Source organism: Myotis daubentonii, chromosome 13 (genome assembly GCF_963259705.1).
Source record: "Myotis daubentonii chromosome 13, mMyoDau2.1, whole genome shotgun sequence".
Classification (NCBI taxonomy): Eukaryota; Metazoa; Chordata; class Mammalia; order Chiroptera; family Vespertilionidae; genus Myotis; species Myotis daubentonii.
In genome coordinates, this window is record NC_081852.1 from 7474585 (window position 1) to 7498673 (window position 24089).

Consider the following 24089-nt stretch of genomic DNA (forward strand, 5'->3'; position numbering starts at 1 on the left):
TGATTTTACTTAACAATGGCCCAGACACAAGAGTGGTGCTGACAATTCAGACTATGCCAAAGAGAAGTGAAAAGAAAAGTTTGGTACTATCCACAGTTTCAGGCATCTATTGGGGGTCATTAGGGAAAGTTAAATATTTTTACAAATTACTGCACCATAGTAAAGAAATTATTAAACTCTGCTTCTCCCATGAGACTAAAACATCACAAAATTATCACAGATAATTGGTATATTTTGGCATTGTCACACTAATCCAAAATTGCATTAACTAGTGTAGCTAAAAGTAAGGTCAAAAGGGTGAAGCTTGCCATTCGATTGCTAAATTATACAGATGAATGCATTTGCTGGGCAAACTTTCAAAACAGAATTTTAAAAGTTAAACATGACCTTACAGAAAATATCACTTAAATGGATAATTGTACCTTCTGACTCCCTTGTGTACAATTCCCTGTTAATCTAAATCCACAGGGTGCAGTAAATACAGGAAAAATACATATCTATAGTTTAAAATTAAATTGCCTTACCTGAAATTTAATCGTAAAATAAAAATGGAGACTATCAATCGTATTACTCTTTTTCATATAGCAGAAGAAAAGGAACAGAAGTTTTATAACATTTGTGAAGTATTTAAAACCCTGTTTTGAGTGATGAAAAACAAACAAAAAAAATACTTTCCAGGAATGTGCAATTAAGATAAATTAAAAAACCAAACAAACGTGCCAACATTAACTACAATAAGGTAAATAGTCAATACAATAAATCATATACATTCTTAGTAAGCAAAGTTTGGTTGTAGTAACTGTGCAATTTTTTTGCTAGAAAATTTCACATTTTTTAAAAATGCAGATTCAACTTGAGTCTTGAGGATATTTGCCAAATCACTATATGTGTAGAAGTATCTTATCTTTGATAAATCAACGTAATCTATAATTTGGCCTGTTACTTAATAAGCAATCGCTTCAGAGAAGATGAAAAGAGTTGCCAATAAACATCTTTATTTATCTTTCCATAGTTAATTTTCATTTTGGGAAAGCAATAAACAAAGTTGCCACCTCTCCAAGCTATAAAATCTACAAAAATTACTAGAGAGATTCAGATTTTAATTTCTTTGCAGTTTTTTCTGTCTAGTTATGGTAACCCAACCAAGATACTTCAACACATCTTTAGGATTCAGCTTTTCTATATGTTTAGTGAGATAAAATAATTCTTCCTGTTCTTGTTTTCTCCCACACACTCCAAGAAAAATTAAAACGATAAATAAAAACTCTTTGAGATGAAATATAAAAAGCATGCTATTTTTAAATAGACATCTTGCAGAAGTTTAAAGCATGGCTGACAGGCAAATCTATGAAGATTAAACATAACCATTTCAAAGAAAGAAGTTTGCATCCCACACCCAACTACCAACTGATGATGAGAGACAGAAAGAAGCTATTTAATGGTTTAACTTCCTATATGCATCTAAGAAGCCTTCCTGAAGTACCTTGTTAAGCAAGTCCCAAGAGTGATGAGACTGAAAATGTGCCTCAGTATTCACATTCATCACGGGAGACTGCCCAGGCCTTGCAGGCTTTCCGCATGCGCCTGCCATGCAGCATCCAGTTCTAACACTGAGGCCACTTCACATATGAAACATAGTCAGTTTCAAAGAGCAGCTCAATCCTGAAGGTGTTTGGCTATATCTTCTTTTCTGACATTAGGACATCTACATAAAATATTTAGATGCACATTTGGTCAGCTCAAAAGTATTACACCCTTAGGTACAATATAGGGCACTCAGAAAATAATCTAAACAGTTTTTTTATTCTACATAGAAGTAAAAAACCTTCCCAATATTGATTTTAATATAAAACTCTTCTTAATTAATCTATTTAAGAAATTAGAGGTTTGGTTCCTAAAAATTACTAAGAACAATAAAATAACTCAATGTAGATGGTTTTTAAATGTGCTGCTTTTAGTCTGCTAAGACGGGTCTATATAGATTCATCAGTTTACAAACATACCCAATGCGCACTTCAGTCAATTTATTATCATCTAATTTTAATGAACAGCATGTGGCTAAAATTTCACTTGACAGCATCTATTTGCAATAAATTGCTGCCAGTACCTAAGGGCCCACAGGTAACTGCTGTGTAATTCCTAAAATATTAATCTACACACAATGGCTTGATGACAGAATAAAAGGAAAAAACACATGGCACATACTTGAAAAGCTTTTTGAACAAAAAACCTGGCACTTTAAAACCTTCATCAAACTCAGCATCACTTTCCTCAGAATCATCTTCAAGCTTCAGACACTTCTCTTTGTCCTGCAGTCTCAGCTTATTCCATCTCCTACCATGAAAAGAAAAATCATATTTCCATTATTTTGATTATAAGACAGATTAAAATAGATCGGTCTAGATAACGCACAGGAAAAAAACAGGCAAATTAGAATGATCTTTTTTCGCCCAAAACACTAATATTCAAAAAAGAAAAACAACTAATTTTCTTTTCCTTCCTTCTCAATTCAATTCTTATTTGAATTATTGTTGCTGTGCTAGAAATATTTTTGTAAGGTCCCAATTCATTATCAAAAACTACCTGCTCCTCTTCTGGAATACACCCTGAGGGAAAATTTCTCTGCTAGTTCCTAAGATATATGAACTTAATTTTACAAAAGATTCAGTGAAAATTTCAATGTGGCTAAGTATCTCCAAAACAGCAGTATAACAAAAATATTTTATTTATAATTACTATTTCTGTGCTAAAAATATGCTACTAATAGCACAAAACAGCACAATATCTTGAATATAAAGCAAATTTTTGGTCAATATGACTATAATTGGATTCACACATTGAATACTTAATGAAGGGCATCAATAATATAAAAGTACTGATAATTATACCACTGAGAAAAAGTGTGTTCACTAAATAAAATCTAAGTTACAAATTTAGTACATAATGCTTTTCAAATATAAAATAAAAGGAATATTTATATTTCAGAAGGGTAATGCCATCTATCCTATCTAATAATAGACAAACATGGTAATTGACCATACCTTTGCTACCCCTCCCATTGGCTAATCAGCACAATATGCAAATTAACCGCCAACAAAGATGGCGGCTAATTAATTGCATACGTGCAGGCAGGGCAGGACAGTGCGAGCCGCCAGTGCGTGCCACCATCCAGGGCAGGCCCGGCCCTCCTTGCCACCCAGGACTCCATCAGCAGGTCCCAGGCAGCTAGGCAGCCCCGCCCCAGAAGCCGGCCTGCCTTGCCCCAGAAGCCAAGACAGATTATGAGGGTGAATCAAAAACAAAACCCACTTTAAGTATAAAGACATATATAGATTAAAAGTAAATGAATTAAGCAAAACCCTCAGTGGATAGAGCATTAGCCCGTGGACTGAAGGGTCCCAGGTTCAATTCCAGTCAAGGGCATGTACCTCAGTTGCTGGCTTGATCCCCAGTCCCTATCAAAGCATGTGCAGGAGGCAACCAATCAATGTGTCTCTCCCTTTCCCTTCACTCTCTCTAAAATTCAATGGAAAAATATCCTTGGGTGAAGATTAACAAAAACAAAGTAAATGGATTAAGTAACGTTAAAGAGATTATAAGAAAAATATATTCCAAATTTTGTTAGTTGTATAATGGTTATGTTTAAATTATTAACACCTAAGAAATTGGGTGAAGGGTACATATAATATGCTGTAGTATTTTATAGTTCTTTTACATGTACGAGATTATTTCAAATTAAAATATTAAAAAATTAAAAATTAATAAAATATTAATTGAAATGTATCTGCATTACATAAAAAATCTCCTAATTGCTTCTAGAATAATTTATTAAATTGTGCTAAAATTTACAAGGGTTCAATTAAAAAATATCTTAATTCTAAATGATGTAATAGAAAATATATAATAGTGCAGTTATAAGCACTTATCTGAAAATAAAAATTTAAAGAAGTGAATTTAAAGAAGGGATTAGCCAAAGAGAATATATGCTCAACCCATGGACACAGACAACAGTATGGTGATGCCAGAGAGAAGTGGGGGGCAAGAGCTGGGTAGAGGGAGCAAAGGGGGGAAATAGGGACATCCTATATCCTATCTAATAAAAGAGAAACATGGTAATTAGCGTATGTCCGCTACCCTTCCCATTGGCTAATCAGCGAGATGTGCAAATTAACTGCCAGCCAAGATGGCGGCTGGCAGCCAGGCAGCTTGAAGCGAACATGAGGCTTGCTTGCTTCAGTAACGGAGGACTCCAACGTTCCCCGCCTGCCGCTGCCGGCCTCTGAGCTTGCAGTTTGAAACATTGTTACAAATATAGAAACTAAACAAACTCCAGAAACCTGCTTTCAGCCAGCCGGGATCTCAGCGCTGGAGTTGAAACAGTGTTTCAATTATAGAACCCAAACAAACCAGATACCTGCTTTCAGCAGCCGAGACCTAAGAGCTGGAGCCAAGCCTCAGAGCTAAAGCTGGCCCAGAATTAAAAAAAAAAAAAAAAGAAAAAAGGTGCAGTTGGGAGCTTCAGTCACCTGCCAGCCTGAAAACAGCCCTCAGGCCCTCACCCAGACTGGCCAGGCACCCCAGTGGGGACCCCCACCCTGAAGGGGGTGTGACCAGCTGCAAACAGCCATCAGCCCCTCACCCAGGCTGGCCAGGCACCCCAGTGGGAACCCCCACCCTGATCCAGGACACCCTTCAGGGCAAACCAGCTGGCCCCACCCATGCACCAGGCCTCTATCCTATATAGTAAAAGGGTAATATGCCTCCCAGCACCAGGATCAGTGGAGCCGCGAGGCCTCCCGGCACCGGGATCAGCGTGACAGGGGGCAGCGCCCAAACCCCCTGATTGGCCTGTGGCTCTGTGTGTGACAGGGGGCGGGGCCACAACCTCCCTATCCACCCTGCTCTGTTCGTGACAGGGGAAGGCGCCCCAACCCCCTGATGAGCCCTGCTCTGTGCCTGATAGGGGGGAGCTCCCCAACCCCCTGATCGCCCTGCGGCTCTGTGACAGTGTGCGGTGCCCCAACCCCCTGATCGGCCCTGCTCTGTGTGTGACAGGGGGCGGTGCCCCAACTCCCCTATCAGCCCTACTCTGTGAGTGACAGGGGGGAGCTCCCCAACCCCCTGATTGGCCCTGCTCTGTGCGTGACAGGGTACGGAGCCCCAACCCCCCTGATGGGCCCTGCTCTGTGAGTGACAGGGTCAGCACCCCAACCGCCTGATTGGCCCTGCTCTGTGCGTGACAGGGGATGGCGCCGCAACCTCCCCATCGACCCTGCCTTGAATGTGACAGGGGGCGGTGCCCCAACCCCCCAATCGGCCCTACCTTGAGCGTGACTGAGGGTGGCATCGCAACCTCCCGATCCGCCCTGCTCTGAGACCGGCCAGGGGCTGCACCTAGGGATTGGGCCTGCCCTCTGTCACCCGGGAGCAGGCCTAAGCCAGCAGGCCATTATCTCCCGAGGGGTCCCAGACTGCGAGAGGGCACAGGCCAGGCTGAGGGACCTCCCCTCCCCCCCGAGTGCACAAATTTTTGTGCACCGGGCCTCTAGTAATAATAATAAAAGGCTAATATGCACATTGACTGAATGGCAGAATGACCGGTTGCTATGATGTGCACTGGCCACCAGAGGGCAGATGCTCAATAATGCAGGAGCTGGCCCCTAGTGGTCAGTGCATTTCCATATGGGGAGTGCCACTCAGCCAGAAGCTGGCTCATGGCTGGCCAGCACAGTGGTGGTGGCAGGAGCCTCTCACACCTCTCTGGCAGCACTAAGATTAGTCCAACTAACGGTTTAGACCCGATCCCTTGGGGGCCTAAGCCTTTAGTCGGACATCCCCCGAGGGCTCCCTGGCTGCCAGAAGGATGTCTGACTGTAAGCTTAGGCCTGATCCCCCGGGGAGTGGGCCTAAGTTGACAGGTGGACATCCCCCAAGGGGTCCTGGACTGTGAATGGGCACAGGCCGGGCTGAGGGACAACCCACCCCCCGCCGAGTGCACAAATTTTTGTGCACCAGGCCTCTAGTCTATATAATAAAAGCCTAAGCGACTGTTACAGGTGAATGACCAGAACAACTGATCACTATGATGCACACTGACCACCAAGGGGCAGCCACTCAACGCAGGAGCTGCCCCCTGGTGGTCAGTGCACTCCCACAGGGGGAGCACTGCTCTGCCAGAAGAGGGGCTCACAGCTGGCAAGCGCAGCAGCAGTGACAGGAGCCTCTCCGGCCCCCGCGGCAGCACTAAGGAGAAGCGAGCCAAACGGTAAGGAGCAAGCAGGTGGGTGGTAAGGAGCAAGGGATCCCGGACTGTGAGAGGAATGTTCGAAGGGTCCCAGACTGCAAGAGGACACAGGCCGGGCTGAGGGACCCACCCCCCCGCCCCAGTGCACAAATTTCGTGCACCAGGTCTCTAGTATATACATAAAAGAACAAAATGTGTAAGATCTAAAAGTCTCAGCAATACGCCAAGGTTGTTGAGAAATTGTAGCCATTTAGCCAGGCTAATTCTGTATTCATATAACTACAATGGACACTGGTGTCGCAAGTTAAAAAAAAGTCAATAGCCTCACGTATTATTTTCTTCCATTAATAAAAGGATAACTTTTTCAGTATGCTTGCAATTTTGAATTTCACAAAATGGTGGAAATAAAGCACTAATACAGATAAATGCCTTCCAAATAAAAAGCTCACAGCAACAAACGTAAGAAGGCATTTATCTGCCACTCATGCAAGAAAAACATTGCACATCTAAAGGAAGATAAAGGAGAAAAGGGAAGAATGATATTGCACACGGTGGATTCTCCAGTATCAATTACCAAACCAGCATGGAGACCAAACAGAGCAACAGGCGGGTGACCCCATCCAGGGAGCTGCTTAAAGTACCTCCTCTGATAAATTCTTGCCTTGATGAAAATTTCAAGTCTTCAAAGTAGCAAAAGGAAGGGTTAGCTGAAGTTTAACTGAAACCACTGAGGAAGACTAGCTGGTGACCTGAAACTGCTTCTCAGGGTATTGGGAGAACCTATAAATCAGCATTGTTGGTAAATTCCAGAGAACAGCAAATGGAAGAGGCAGTACATGGCCAAGCCTAAGGAAATAGCTGTTATATAAGATTTAGTATGTGATAGTCTTTTTATGTAAAAAATTAATGACCTTTTTGTGCTTCACTTCTAAAGGCAATCTCTTCCTCTCTTTTATTTGTATTTTTCTTCCTTAATTTCCAGGTAACTGATTAAATGAAGAGTGATGTGGTGGGCTACAATACTCTCTGCTATTCTGAGTTTCACTTCATCTATAAACTTAGTCACATGCAATGGCATACAGCAGTGGTTCTCAACTGACCGTCCTCCATCGCCCCCTTGTCACAGGGGGATTTGACAATGCCTGGAGACATATGTGGTTGCTACAACTGTTGGAGGAGAGGAGATATACGACTAGCATAGAGCTGGCTAGGCCAGGGATGCTAAGCATCCTACAACGTCCAGGACAGTTCTCTACAACAAAATGTTCTCTGGTCTCAAAGGCCCACAGTGCCAAGGCTGAAAAGCCTGGCTATCTAGGTATCCTTTACTAGTGGAACTTAAATATTCACACATTTTCTTGACATACATATATGAGGTCTTGCTACTCACTACCTGAAATTTAGCAAGCAAGCAAATTCAAATGAGGTATCCAAACTCTTACTATCAGAGCTCAAAACCAAACATCCGCATAACAAAGGACACTGTACTTAGAAAATTTGTGGATAATATAAAATCTGTGGAAAAATCACAAAAACTATCACAGTCACTGAAAAAGTACTTCATTTGCAAATACTCACAGATAATCTTATAAGAAAAAAAGAAAAACACCAGAAGTTACTGGCTTTTTAAATTTGGTACAACGGGTCATTAAATACTTTATATATAAGAAATTCACAAATTAAACTTCACTGACAGATGATCGCCATTTCCTTAGACTCAGCCAGTACATCTTTGTGGCTGTTAAATTTCCCACCACATCACTTTGTACCAACAGGGAATCAGCTTCCTCCTCCCGCCCTGCCTCCCTCTTAAAATGCAGGCATTATGTCAGCACAGAACACACAGCACCTAAGAAACCACAGAAGCCACCATAGAAATGATTGCATCCCAGCATCATCCGCTTCATAAAGAAAGATGGAAAGAAACAAACATTTATTCAGCTTGGCTAAAGGATGACTGAAAGTGGTGGAGAAAAATCATTATTACCTATAAATATTTGTATCATTGTGGAGACAAATCACCCAGTAGAATCATATACAAATTATTAAAGACAGAAAACACCAGTTATAAAACCACATGCCCATGTGGCTCAAGCTAAGAGATTCTTCTGTTACACAAAGCAGCAATTCCTAGGTGGCTTGTAGCCAAAACAGGCCTGCCCATGTCACTAGTGCCCACGCAGAGCAGCGCCAAGCGCGGGTTGACAAGAAGAACAAGGCACACTGTGGAGGTGGAGGAGAGCTGGAGCCATCTGAACCCTGAGGGAAACAGGTGCGTTTCCCATCCTCACTGCCCTCAGGGGCCTCATGCTCTTTTTCGTGTGCTCACCCCGCTTCTCCCAGCCTGGAAGGCTGAGGGATCTGTCCGGCCAGCAGATGTCGAGGGGACTCTGTGCTGTGAACAAACTGGGTTAGACATGCCATACGCACAGGCCCAAACATAGTCCTGGTCTCAGGTGGTCCAGAACCACATCCTGACTGCTGTTTATTAGCTCCTTAACCCACAGCAAGTAAATTAATCTGTTTAGCATCTAAGTTTCCTCAACCGTGAGATGGGGAGAACAACAGCGTCTACTTCCTTGGATTTGGGGGAGAATTAAATGAGGTGTCACATGTAAAGCACTTATTAGCATAAGCCTAAAATAAAATAAATGCTAAATAAATTAATCTACCGTTATATATAATGCTACCTATATGTGTGAAACCCTCCACAACCCTGAGGCAGGAGCCATTACTATGCCCAGAGGGGAATAAAGGAATCTGTAGTCCAATACAATTGCACACAATACTGAAAAAACACCACCAATTTCACAGAACTCCTGAACGAGTCCATTTGAACTAAAACAAAACTGGTTCATCAAATGGATGCTAAGTAAATTATTACGAGTAACATGATCAGCATGAATAAAGACAGTAGCCATCAGAGGGTACCTGCTAGAATACCTCAATTTAAAAATTCTGTAACAGACTATTACAGTGAACTGTCGTGAAGTAGGTCCATCTTTTATATAACAAAATGACTTTTACATAACACAGAATGACTTAAAATTAGTTGATGGCAGAAAAATAAGATCCGGACCCAAGTAATCTGAAATCTTAAAAATTAGAAATGGCTCCAAAATGTCTAAATTCTGTTACGAAGTAGTCCAATATTTACATTTTTGGAAAAGAAATAACTTTTTCCTGTTTTCTATTCTCTCACTTTAAAAAATCCACACATGTAATAGTCACAGCTGCAGCCGCATAAAACGAAGTGGGCCTGGTGTTTCTGGCAGTGTCTCTAGCTCCTCACACAACGACCACAGTCAGCCCGCTGTTGACTCCACTGGCAGCCACTTAGAAGAGAACCTAGCAATAAACATAAACTTCAATTCCAAGCAGATGCAAGCAGAGAAAACACTCCCTGGCTCCGCCACACTCACGCAGGAGTGAGAACCTGGCCCAGGCCATGAGGCCCGGGGCTGATACCACAATAACCATCTATCAGAAGCAGCTCGAACCCAGAGCCATGCTGCCAGCAATGAGGACACTACATGACCAGTTGAACTGCACCAGGAACAATACTTCCTCCAGTTGTAACTTACTGGGGTACCTTGTCAATGAAACCCTAACGATACACTGGAGAGCTAGTTGCCACCACTTAAAGTTAATTTACTTCCAAAAGAGAAATTTCCATCATGTCAAAAGTGTTCCATACACACAAGCGGAAAACACAGAGAGGTGGCAGAATGTCATCCCTGTGGCCTCCTCATACCTGTGCATCTACATTCCTGCACTGTCCCAACCTCCCCGCCCAACACACATCCCACATCCGTGGGCCCGTTAGACCTCTGCCCAACTAGTGCTTCCGGAGAAGGACGCCTTTCCTCACCAGCCAGTCAGCCATCATGTCCCCCAGGTGCTCTCTCAGCCCCTTGGGACCTCAGGCATGCCCAGTGTCTCTGCTAGCATCTTTTGAAATCCGTATCTGTCGCCCCCTAAGGCTGGAGCCATTTGAGAATAGAGACTGCCTTAGTCATTTTTATATCCCCAGAGACTAGTATAAATGCTCACCTCACCACAGACACTCAATAAATGCTGAATGAATGAATGAGGTTCGGAATTGGGCGAGGAATAAGGAAAACACCAGGGCTGGATAATGATCTGAGTGGGTCACTCAGAAATGGGCTCAAGAAACTTCCAGTTCCATCTCATTTACAGCCTCCCTCCTGCTGCATTTCCTTCTCCCACACACGTGACCTAAGGAACTACTCCTGGCTGTATCCACGGGATAACAGGGGTAAGGTCCACTATGAAGCATCAGCCAGGGCAAACAGCAACTGCTAGGTTAGAGAAATTCTAATTTAGAATTTTGTAACCAAAAATGTTATATTGAATATAAAAATGCTGTAAGTCATCTTCAAGTCCTGAATTCTGTTTTTTGGGCCTCCCAAGGGATGCACTTTGCAGCTAGGTTCTGCACAGGGGCTGATGGGAAGAATCAGAAGCCCCAAGGTAAAACCCAAGCTTCCCTAGGGCCAGATGGGACAGCTGGGCAACAGATTAAACTTTTTATGAAAGACTTTGTCTTCTGGTAGAGGAAGACAGGTGTTAACTAGCCCTAAAGTATATTTACATTAGCAGAAAGGAAATGCTGCTTATGTTCCCACCTACATCTTTCTCTTTAATCCAGACATATAATAGTCACAGCTGCAAGCAAATAAAATGAGGGAGTATATTATTCACTTGGGGGGTGGTTCTAAGTCCTACAGTCCCCCTCCCTCCAATGGCAGCCACCAGAGGAGAACTCAGTAAAAAAAAAAAAGATTTAAGACATCCAGTGAGAACTGGATATTGGCAGAGAGCTGCATTATAGATCTGCAACAGGTACGGAGAGGTCTGAACTTTGAAAACATCTTTTAACCATTACTGCATTTGTCTCCTTGACCACAAAGTGAACAAATATTGGGTTTTTACAGAACTAAATGAGATTATATATGTATTATACCCTTTGAATTAAAACTGCATGTTTTTGTTTTGTTTTTTACACAGCATACATGTCAGATGCTTTTATAATTATTGGCAGATTACACACAAAAAAGGTAAAACTAAGAAATTTTAGTTAATTTCAGGTTAAAGGTGAATAAACAATGAAACACATAGAGCAATCTTGGGCAGGCAGGAGGCAAGTAGCCCCCAGACTAAAGGCCATCCTGCTAGCCTATCCCTACTGCCAGCCAAGATCAAGATCACTTTAGTCCCTAGGACAGCAAGAGTGTGTCAGTCAAGCCTTACATGGCACAACAGAAGGACCTGGAACACTAACCTTAGAACAAAGAGATCTGTGAGGAACCAAAGTATCATCTTGACATACCCACACTTAGAACCAATGAAGTTTGAAGAGTACTCCCTGGGCAGATGTCTAGTGCCCCCTAGTGTGTTCAGAGGAGATATCATTTTTTTATTTTTCCCCAAAACTACTGAAAATGTACTTATATTTGTCACTGATACTTTATCACTAAGTGGAGACTTAATCATATCAATAAAAAATGTATGAAAGGTAAGAAAAGCCTAAAATTAAAAAAAAACTAAGTTTATAACAGCTAATGATTTGGCTAAGCATATTAACACCAATTGTGAAACTGCCTTTGACTTTAGAGAGAAGTTACCTTTTCGTATATGTCAATATTTATGATTCTAATGGACCCCTTACTGGCTTGATGGGATCTTTGTAGTAATGTTTTACCTAGTGGGCATGCAAATAACAAAAACAGCTAATATTTACTGAGTGCCTGACATATGCCAAATATCTTGGATATATTATCGTTCATAATCCTCATAATGCCCTTGAAATAGGTGCTGTTATGATTCCCATTTTATGGATGAGGATATGTACAAAATCTCAGAGATACTAGATGAGACTTTGACATTCTGATTTCATGGCCTGTGATTTCTAACCTCTATGCCAAATATCACTTCCTTAAGTAATGTCAGCTAGCTCTGGTCAAGCTGTGTTTTGAAATTATACATACAACCCTAGCCAGCTTGGCTCAGTGGACCGAAGGGCACCAGGTTCGATTCCATTCAAGGACATGTATCTCGGTTGCAGGCTCCTCCCCGGCCCAGACCCTCGTCAGGGCACGTGCAGGAAGCAACCAATTAATGTGTTTCTCTCACATCGATATTTCTCTCTGTCTTTCCCTCTCTCTTCCACTTTCTCTAAAAATCAATGGAAAAATATCCTTGGGTGAGGATTAATAAAATAAAAAAAGAAATTATACATACTTACATACATACACACCATAGTAGCCTGCCCAAGATCAGTAATGTGAAGATTCAAACCCAGATCATCGGCTCCAGAGTCTGCACTCCTTATTCTTACATAACCTTGCCTCTCAAAAAATATTTTTTAAAATCCCCAAAACCACCTCTTTTCTCCTAAGTACCAAGCCAAGGGTAAATAATCATTTCTTTAATTGCTATACAATGCAAACAATTATACAAGAGCAAATCAAATTCTACTAAGCTTCAATGCACACTTGTCTCAAAAAATGTCAATGCTAAAGTTTAAGGAGGAGAAAGATGGCTTTCATTTTCGTGCAATAATGTGATTTCTTCCCGACTTCAACACTGTGCACAGTGAGTCCAAACTCACTTTTCACTGGGCATCTGCCATCTTTCCAAGGAGCAGTAAAATCAGTTTAGTTCTTTTGACTACAGATAATCTGGGGTGAACAGATGCATAAGACACATTTAATATTAGACAATCCAATATACTCAACTGCCTATAGAACCCACAAAAATGCAAAATATACCTATTAATAGGATCTGTCAAATTATTAGTAACTTGAGAGCATGTACTAACAAAATGAACATGCTCTCCCTGAAACGAAGTCATATACTGAGCTGCTTGAAATCCAAATTTTACCTTACTGCTCCGTCTTCATTTTTACATTGAAGGCCACCAAGGCCAGAGCAGTTTGGATCCACACGGACTGTGCGGAAGTCACACATGATACAGTTAAATCACTCTTAATACAGGGTGCAATTTCAATCTGAGGATCCTTCTCCACCGACTGCAATATCCATGAAAGAAATTCTTCAACAGAAGCACAATAAGTACAATTTGATTTTTAAAAGTATATTCAAGGCACCAAGCTGGGTATTTAATATAGTTTGCATTTCTGCAGCGCACTGGGTTCTCTATTTCAGACAGTTCAGAATCCCTTACAGATTACTCTAATTTGCTAAATTGAGATACTCGGTGTTTTACTTTTCTTATCTGCCTTTTTATGGTCTTTCTGGGCGGACTTAATTGGCACATCTAAGCAGATGAAATAGCCTCAGTTAGGAGTCCAGATCTCACAGAGTAAATTAAGACTGATGCAGACAATTATGCACTGGAGCTGAGAATGAGAGGTGTGTGCAGAGCACAAAGCTAAATTAGTCTTCATTTGTGTCTTAGTTTTATCATTTAAAAGAAGGCAAGATGCACCATAAAAAAATTCTTTAAGGCAGTAATTTTTGCTTCTCTTCAAAACACAGACTTTTGGGCCCTAGCTGGTTTGGCTCAGTGGATAGAGCAGACTGAAGGGGTCCCTGGTTCGATTCCAGTCAAGGGCACATACCCAGATTGTGGGCTCGATCCCCAGTGGAGGGCGTGCAAGAAGCAGCCGATCAATGATTCTCTCTCACCATTGATGTTTTTATATCTCTCTCCCTCTCCCTTCCTCTCTGAAATGAATAAAAATATATTTTTAAAAAACACAGACTTTCCAGTTGCTCTCTTACACCCCCCTCCCTCCCCTGCATGTGCTGGGGGGTGGGAGTGGCAGGGGAGAGGTCAATGGGGGGAAAAGGGGATATACGTAATACTTTAAACAACAAAGAATAAAGAATAAAATAAAATATATTTTTAAAAAATCACAGACCCTTAGAAGAAAATTAAAAAGGACATAGTTTTATTTCTTGAGAAAGAAATTAAGTCCCAGAAACTGATTATATTTGGTTTCTAGATCAAGTCCATATTAAACTTTTACTAAATTCAGATTTTTAGGAATCAAATGATGTTGGTTATTTTTGTGTGTTTTTTTAAATTGGGATATAATTGGCATATAATTGACATATAAGACTGTATTAGTTTCAGATATACAACATAATGATTTGATACTTGTGTATATTGCAAAGTGATCCCCACAGTAAGTCTAATAAACATCTGCCACCACACATAATTACAAATTGTTTTTCTTGGGATGAGAATATTTAAAATTTACTCTCTTAGCAACTTTCAAATACGCAATACAGTGTTACTGACTTAACTACAGTCACCATACTGGTTTGTGTTTTTTGTGTTTTTAAATCAAGCTTTACAAGGTAATTTGGCCTTTGTGTAATTGCCACCTGAAGGTGCCGAATCTTCACCCAGGGCAAACCAAGATCCAAATGATGGACCACAGGGGACAATCCCAGCGCAAAGGGAGACATCTCTAGACCTCTCCAGTGCACTGCAGAAATGCAAACGATATGAAACACCCACACAGTAAAATGGAGACAGAGCACCTGGGAGAGTGGGGCTGGGGGCGCGGCCTCCAGCAGCATTTCGGGGGAGCAGTGGAAAGCCTGCAGCAGGCCTCCATGGAGCAACAGGAGGAGCTAGTTGCTACAGCCAGACTCTTCCGAGTCCACTGCACCCGACCAAGCTGACAGGCAGCTTCCACCTGACCCACAACAACTCAGGCCCCAAATTACTTCAGCTTTTTGAGCTCAGGTTCCCGTCTCCTAAGGGGTTGTGAGGTTTAAACCAACGAACCCACATAACATGAAGCACTGCAAAGTAGTAAACATTCAGTAACGTTAGCTATTATTGTTCTCATATAATCTCCTCCCATCCCTGCTCAGGCCACCGAGGCCTCCAAATTTCCAAATGCAAAAGTTTTTCAACGTTTATCCTACTTAGCTTGACGCCTCTTAGCAACTGAACACGCTGACTTCTGAACACCCTTCTAGAATTATGTGTGTATACAGCCAAACCCTCTGAACAAGACTCAACTCACTCCTGGCCTCAAAGAGGAGGACAATGAAACAGTTTTCCCAAAAGATTAAGCCTTGCAGAGCATTGGAAGATATTCCTTAAGATTTACATAATGAATAGAGTCATCAGTCCTTTTAAGCTCAAAGTTATTCATGTAAAATAAAGTAAAAAATAAGTCAGAAGAAAAAAATCTTTAAGGTAAAAAATGTATTAAAAACCAGTCACATCAACAGGCATCATGGCTATGGATTCAGGTTATACCAGATCATAAGGCAAATTCTAAATACATGGCCAGCGTGGCTCAGTTGGTTGGAGCGTCTTCCTATGCAGCAAAGGGTTGCAGGTTTGATTTCCAGTTGGGTACATGCTTGGATTTCAGTTTGATTCCCAGTTGGGGCGCATATGAGAGGCAGGCAATTAATGCATCTCTCACATTGATGCTTTGCTCTATTTCTCTGTCTCTTTCTTTCTCCCCCTCTCTCTCTCTTTCTGCCTTTCTCTCTCTAAAATCAGTAGAACATATCCTGGAGTGAGGATAAAAAAAATTCTATCCACACCTTACTTGTCAGGTCTAGACTCCCTAGCAATCTCCTCAAATCCCCATCCAACTGGCTTTTTTGGTTTGGTTTCTATCAGGGAGGTGGAGGCAGCTATGTGCTGATTCTTGGCACCACCTTGCGGTCACATCGAAATATTACACATTCCACATCATTCCACAAATGGAAGGAAACTGATACAGTGGGGCCTTGACTTACGAGTTTAATTCGTTCCGAGACCGAGCTCGTTAACTCAAATTGCTCTATCAACTCAATGCAAAAAATCAGCAGTGAGACAGCTGGTATCTCAAAAAACTCGTTAGTCGGGACACTCGTAAGTCAAGGCCCCACTGTATTTACACAACCCTGTCCTGGCTCCCATTCCCAGTTCTACCTCTTAAGAAATGGTTAAAACTGCAAAGACTGACTTGAGGTCCTGGATTAAATCAGAAAGTAGGATCACAGTGCTATTACCCAGTCCCAGGAAAGGTTAAGCTGTATAGGAGACTTGGTAGGAAATCCCCACTAAGCATCAGCTTAAAAAGAAAAAAAAAAGATACCTAGTTAGAACTGATCTTGAACTAATGAGAGACTTATGGCACAAGCTGAAAGCTTAAAGGATATGAGACGTCTAAGAGTCACCCACTTTCACGAATTTAAAAGAGCTTTATAATTAACACATTGCGGGCAGATCACAAGCATTCTCATGTTTTCATATTACACAGTGTTTTACATAAATGTTAAAGGCACACCTTAAAATTAAATACCCGTTGCATTTTGAAGTTATTACATGTTCTTACAAGCTAATATCTTTTTAAAGTATGATACTTTGTAAAACATTTTTTGTACTCGTTCAGTAGAAACTTATCTGGCCACTGGGTAAAGCTAGCAATAAAACTACTGGTGCGCAATGTGTTAACAGGACTATAATACAGACTTACGTTCAAAAAATGTGCCTAGACTTTGGCACATAATGGGCCAGAGGGGGTGGGGTGGGTGAGGTCATGGAGCAGGGTCAGCTGGTTTGAACAAGACCAAGACAGAACTACAGCCAGGCACTACAGCTTAACAGAGAATGTTTTAATAAATAAGTGCCTTAAGAGTACTTGAAATATGCTTCCATATTTCAAAACATAAAAGGTTAACCTGACAGGAGAGTTTGTGTGTTTGACCTGGGTTCAGGAAGAAAGGGCCAGACCTTGGAAGCTGCTATTGATGGCCTTGCAGGGCTGCTTGAATCTTCACAGGCCTAGCCTGGGCCTGGCCCTGGGCCCAGAAGGAAGTTTAAAGCTTGCTCTGGAAGCCAGTTGGTGTCCTTGACCAACTGCATCCCTAAGAAGAGGCACTGCTGCCTGAATGAACTGAGGGTTTCAGCCCTGAGATGTTTAGTTGAATACACTGATTTTCATTGAGCATTTCTGACGATTTTTCCAATTACTCCTGAAATTTCTATCTACTATGTTTTGTTTTGTTTCTTCACTATGGGACCTGAATAAGGGTTGTGTCCCATTTTACTGTCTTTTAAGTTTAAATTTAGCCATTGCTGGCATTGCTCAGTGGTTAGAACATTGGCCCATGCACCGAAGGGTCTCAGGTTTGATTCCCAGTCAAAGGTACATACCTGTGTTGCAGGTTCATTCCCTGGCCCCAGTTGGGGCACATGCAGAAGGCAAAAAATTGATGTGTCTCTCTTACATCCATGTTCTCCCTCCCTCCCCCACCCCCGACTCCCCTGCTTCCCTTCTACTCTCTAAAATATCAATGGAAAAAATATCCTTGGGTAAAGATTAACAACAACAACAAAATGTACATTTAACATGTTTCTCTTTTCTGCTCCCCTTGCCCACAGGGGATTCCACTTTGGCTGCTTAAAGTTTGCTGCTTAGGTCAGCTCAAAGAAGAAAGCAGGGACCCCCCCCTCCCCCGCAACAAGGGGTTAAAAGGACCCTAGCTCAAAGGCAGAGCCTCCCACTCAAAACTTTCTTTCAAGGGTACTTTTGCTTTGCTTGCTGAATAAACCTTCTCTCGTGAGTTTGAATCTTGGCTCTGAATTCTTTTCAAAGCCAGAACTCAAGCACTGAGGTCTGCTTTCACTGTTCACATCTTGGTGCAGTGACTCGAACTGTCCTACTCACTTGCTGTGGTAAGTCATCCTCTCCGACTCACTCCTTGGTCTTTCTCAGGATCCGCAGCCAGGTAAACAGTAAATACTAGCAGTTTGTTAATTACCTTCTGGGAGTCCGAACTAAACCTTTTGCTGGAAAAATGAGAGCCTGAACTTGTTCGGCTCCAAAGATAAGGAGCACTTCCTCCCTCCAGCTCCAATCTCGGGTATGCTTAGGTGACAAAGAAACTATGTGGCAGTCTCAGCAGGCATCCCCGTGATGTGCAGGAGCCCCATAGGGAATTCCAACTGTAACTAAATAACTGATTTGTCTGCGATGCGCACATAGAGGCTGGTTACCTAGCGCTCCTAGTCCTTGCGGCTAAATTAGACAGCCGAGGAGAGAAGCAGAGACAGAGTGTTTGAGATGACTCAGGGGGAACAGCCCCTTGGAGCTCAACACACAACAGCACACTTCCACCCCCACACAATATCCCTGGAAATGTTGCTCAGACCAGTAAATTAAAACTGAAATTAATAGGAGAGCTTACATCAATGATGAGAGAGAACCATTGATCGGCTGCCTCCAGCATGCCCCACACTGGGAATCGAGCTCACAGCCCGAGCATGTGCCCTGACCGGGAATCAAACCGTGACCTCCTGGTTCATAGGGTCCATGCTCAGCCACTGAGCCACACCTCCCGAGCAAGGTCCCGGTCTTTTAAAACAGCTTTCTGCATACTCTTTAAGGTCCCTGAAACAGGGGAATAAGACCACCCTCAATTCCTTCTACACTCTTCTAACGACCTTTTCTTTATTTCCAACTTCTATAAGAGCCTCAGGAATAACTTCCCCTCGAGAGGTGGCTGCTCTCTCTCTCCAAGGCCTCCACAAGGACCAGAGATCTTGGGAACATGAGAGACAAGGCAACAGGTCATAGCCCAACTATTGAAGACCAGAGTTACAGGAGGAGTTTTCCACCCAAGGTGATGACGGTATCAGGCACCCCTTGGATGGATAGACGTGATGGGTGAGGGGGAAGAGGACCTCCGGTAAGACCAACTAAGGTTGGAGGCCAAGAAGCAGGGATGCCTGGCTTCGAACAGGAGCACTCTACACCTGGGTGGCACCCAGACAGCAGGGTATCCTGCCCTATTGTGGCTCTCAGACCACAGGGCAGCTCAGTGTAGCCCAGATATTAGCAGGGATGCCTCTAATTGTTGGTTCAGAGTGTACCTGTCTCTCTGTAGTTGGGGAACCAGTCCACAGTGCCTCGAGATACCCCTCTGGAATACATACCAACTGGGAGAAATTTGACCCTGAATCCTTAAAAAAAAAAAAAAAAAAGGCTAATATTCTTTTACAACACGCTGTCGCCCCAATACAAGTTGGGCGACAGAGATGTTTGGCCAGTCAATGGCACCATTACTTTTAATACTATTTTACAACTAGACCTGTTTGCAATTCCCAAGGGAAATAGGCAAAAGTCCCATACATCCAAGCCTTTATGGCTCAGGGATGACCCCAGGCTATGCATTACCTGTAAACTAGATCCCTCCAGAACTGCTATACTATACCCACAGCTCCTGCCTCCCTTGCCTCCCCCAGGTAACACCTCTCCTTCTCCTTGCTCTCCTGTGACCCCAAAGGATGAAGAAAGAACTACCTGTCAGGCTCCAGTCCCTCTTCCCCCATATCTGGGGCCTTCTCAAGCTACTTTAACTGGCCCTTTACAAGAGGTAGCAGGACGGACTGGGATCCCTATGAGAGTACATGCCCCTTTCTCTAGAAAAGATTTACACACCAAATCCAACAGGACTTACGAAAATTCTCAGAAGACCCAAAGCTTTGATCTGAACTGGAGAGACATTACTGTAATCCTTGCTCAATCCCTAAATAAGGAAGAAAAGGTAAGATCATAAAGGATGCCATCCAGCTTGGGAATGGTATGCATATGATAAATACCCTCTAGGAATGATGGCTGTACGGGTCACTGATCCTTTATGGGACTATTAACAGCCCCAGAGGACCTGGAACTGGGACCATTTCCTAAAAAGCCTTCTAGAGGGAATGAAACAAAGTTGATCTAACCTATTAATTAGCAACTATAAGCCAGAACCTCAGCAGACTACCATAGCCTTCTTAGAGAGATTGAGGGAGGCCATCATGAAATATACTAACCTAGATCTTGATTTGGAAACAGGCCAACAGTCTCATGAGACTGTTTTCTAACCTAGGCTGCCCCCGATATTCTGAGAAAACTTCAAAAGCTCTCTTAGGACCACATACCCCTACCCCAGGCCTACTTATGGCAGCCTCATCCGTCTTCTATAACTGGGATCTAGAGGAGGAGGAGAGGCTCCAATCAAGGGAGAGGCCTAAAGATCAGAGATAGGCTCAGTTATTAGCCATGCTCCTCTGTCGCTACTCAGGTTGAGCAGATCCAGGGTGCCATGGAAGAACACCTCCTCCCAGAAATGACTATATCTACATAAGATCTGGATATTGGCAGAACCACCACCCCCAGCAAGGAAGCCCCAGGGTCAGGGTGAGCCACCTGGCCGCTGTGCACTCTGCCATGAGCATGGGCACTGGAGGTGGAACTGCCCCAGGAACTGCAGGGATCCTGGGTCCAACTTGTCTCTCCCCATATGGCCTTAGACTAAAGGGGCCTTGGATACCATCTGGCTCCCAAATCCAACATCAACATCATGGGGATGGAGCCCAGGGAAACCTTGGAAGTCGAAGGTGAGACAGTTAAGTTTTTACTTGATATGGAAGCTGCATTCTTGGTCTTGAAAACCTTCTCTGGGTCACTCTGCTCTGCCTCTCACCTGGTGGCAGGTGTAGATGGTAAGCTGACCCACCGATGGCTCAAGCTAAATCTGCTGCCACTGGAAGGGTCACTTATTTTCCTACCAATTTATAGTTATCCCTGGTGCCCCAGCCCCTTCCAGGTTGAGATCTTTTAGAAAACTAGGAGCCCAATTAATTTTCCAAGGGAGATAGGCATCTTCATTAAATTTTATAGCCATCGGTCCCCCTCAAGACCCTCAAAATTCTAAGAAAGAGAATGAGCTAGTTAGATAATTTCCTGGACAAACCCTGAAGCTTGGGCAGCTAAAAGACCTGGACGAGCTAAAACTGCCAGCCCAATTTAATAACCTGAAGGGAAGCCAACCTCCTCCACTAGCCCCTCTGGTCCAACATCAATAACCTTACCCAGGAGAAGAATGGCTATGAGACATCACCCAAATGCCAAGATAGAAGGGACTAAAACACCTTTTAGCTTTTATTGACACCTTCACAGGATGGATTAAAGCATATCCCACTAGGACAGAAAGGGCCTCCGAAGTAACTGAGGTATTATGTAAGGAACTAATCCCCAGACTCAGCCTACCCCGGTCTCCACAGAGCAACAATGGGCCATTTTTGTATTCCAGGGCACCAACAACTAGCTACTTCCCTAGAAATTTAATATCACCTCCACTCCTCTGGAGGCCCCAAGCATCAGGAAAAACAGAAAGGACTAATCTTACTTTAGAGTCCATCATTAGAAAACTAAGCCAGGAAACGGCTCTCCCATGGGTTAAAAACAGTGTTGCTGCAAGTTTCTCCACCATAAAGTAACCGGGGGCGCAGAGGATGGGCTGAGACCCGCCCGTGCCCACTGCAGCCTTGCGGCACACAGTTCCTTTCAAAGTGCACAAATTCGTGCATGGGCCCTTAGTCTAATATATTAAGCTGGATCTAGAATTCTTATTTATTCATAAACCTGCTGCCTAAGATAAAGCAAGCAGTATAACCTGTTTATAATAATCTCCCCAGACTGACCTTAATCGCTGTTTATAATAATCTTCATCTCCATCGTCTCGGCATCTCACTACTTTCCGACCTCCTCCTCCTTTGGCAGCTTCAGCTTCTTCCCCAAAACTCTCATCATCAATCTCCTGCACTGTGATTTTCTTCTGCCATTTCCGTCGCTTGAGCACAGGCCCCAGCTCAGAGTCAGTGCCTTCTGCAGACAGGTCCACCTCTGCTGCCGCCTCCCGCTCCTCCTCCTCGGTGGGTAAGTACTCGGACTCCTCACCCTCAGAATCTCCCTCTGCCTTGGGCCTCACGTCAGACTCCAAGTGCTTCTTTCCCTTCGGCAATCCCACTTTCCCCTGGAACTGAAGAGCCCTCTTCTGGAGTTTTTTGATTTGCTTTTTCAAGCGCTTGTCTGTTTTCGAAAGAACTTTGCTTCTCTTGTTTGGTTTGTTTTCACTGAGTGTTGGGCTCAGCTCAGAAGTGACCAAGGCTGGAGTTTTCCTAGACGCCCTTTTATTACAAGCTTGCTTCTTCCTTTCAAAAGACAGTTTTGCTTGATCTGCCAAATACTTTTCAAAGCCTGATGCTTCATTAAGCATTAGTTTCCTAGGCTTTTTCTCCTGTTTCTGAGGGATCTGGGTACCAAAAGGTGTCATCTGGCCAGTGCGGATGAGCTCTTCCCAAGCAGTCTCCTGAGCAGGCATGAGCATGCTGCCGAGACAGGACGGCCCTGCTTCTGAAAGAGGAACAACAATGCATTGGGCACTAGCGTAAAACTCACCAGGAGTACAAGCGATATACTCAGCCATTCAATAAACAGTAGGCTCCTACAATTAATTCATATTAAAAATACAGTGGGGCCTTGACTTACGAGTGTCCCGACTAACGAGTTTTTCGAGATACGAGCCATCTCTTGGCCGATTTTTTGCTTTGAGTTGCAAGCTAAAATTCGGGTTATGAGCCAGCTTCAGATACCCCACCGCTAGTTGGCGCAGCGAACGTCACAGTGAACACCACAACATCAGCCCAGCATCACGTGTCTCACTCGTTCACTTTTTGATTTGACATACAAGTAATTTGAGTTACGAGCTCCGTCACAGAACAAATTAAACTCGTAAGTCAAGGCCCCACTGTATATCATCAATCATTAATACCTAGCTAATGTGATTCAGTGGTTGAGTGTTGACCCATGAACCAGGCCATGGGTTCGATTCCCAGACAGGGCACATGCCTGGGTTGCAGGCTCGATCCCCAGTAGGGGCTACACAGGAGGCAGCCAATCAATGTTTCTAACTCTCTCTCCCTTCCTCTTTCTCTAAAATCAATAAGAACATATTTTTTTAAAAGTATATATATACACACACTAATAAAAGGGTAATATGCAAACTGGTCACAACTGGATATCCTAATTAGTCACGACTGGGTATGCTAGTCATCACTGGTATGCAAACTGACCATCACTCCAACACACAAGATGGCTACCCCCATGTGGCCACAAGATGGCCTGCAGGGGAGGGCAGTTGTGAGCAATCAGGCCAGCAGGGGAGGGCAGTTAGGGGCGACCAGACCTGCAGGGGAGGGCAGTTAGGGGCAACCGGGCCTGCAGTGGAGGGCAGTTGGGGGTGACCGGGCCTGCAGGAGAGGGTTGTTGGGGGGGACCGGGCCTGCAGGGAAGGGCAGTTGGGGACAACCGGGCTGGCAAGGGAGGGCAGTTGGGGGTGACCGGGCCAGCAGGGGAGGGCAGATGGGGGCAACCAGGCCTGCAGGGGAGGGCAGTTGGGGACGACCGGGCCGGCAGGAGAGGGCAGTTGGGGGTGATTGGGCCAGCAGGGGAACAGTTAGGCGTCGATCAGCTGGCAGGGGAGCGGTTTGGGGGTGATCAGGCTGGCAGGCAGGCAAGCGGTTGGGAGCCAGCAGTCCTGGATTGTAAGAGGGCAGTCAGACATTTCTCGAGGGGTCCCAGATTGGAGAGGGTGCAGGCTGGGCTGAGGGACACTCCCCCAGTGCATGAATTTCGTGCACCGGGCCTCTAGTGTGTGTGTGTGTGTGTGTGTGTGTGTGTATATATATATATATATATATATACACATACACACACACACATATACTAGCATATATATATATCATTAGTATACTAAAGCATATGAAGAATAGAGTAAAATTTATCATGCCACTTTTAATATATTCCTGTTCAAAAAGGTGATTTCTCAATAACTTTTTCTAAAATATGGCATTATAAATATACTCTCATGCATCCAAAGACAGACCTAGTCATATGCAACATAAAGATAGATGGGTAAATTTAGGTATGCTTCTTTACCAATTAAAGAGTAACTGGGAGGAAACAATCTCCCCAGTTTCCATGTCACTGCTAATACCAGCATT

The 24089-nt window shown here is 43.4% G+C and overlaps 1 protein-coding gene across 6 annotated transcripts in view; it reads right to left on the reverse strand.

The window, feature by feature from the left end:
• Nucleotides 1–24089, reverse strand: part of ERCC6 (ERCC excision repair 6, chromatin remodeling factor) — an 81154-nt gene that overhangs the window by 44119 nt on the left and 12946 nt on the right. For all 6 annotated transcript variants that reach the window (XM_059662090.1, XM_059662091.1, XM_059662092.1 and 3 more), the window contains 2 exons: nucleotides 21729–22440; nucleotides 2206–2334 (listed from right to left, as the gene is read on the reverse strand). In XM_059662090.1, the coding sequence (XP_059518073.1) occupies nucleotides 2206–2334; nucleotides 21729–22440 (841 nt within the window). The remainder of the gene's footprint in view (nucleotides 1–2205; nucleotides 2335–21728; nucleotides 22441–24089) is intronic.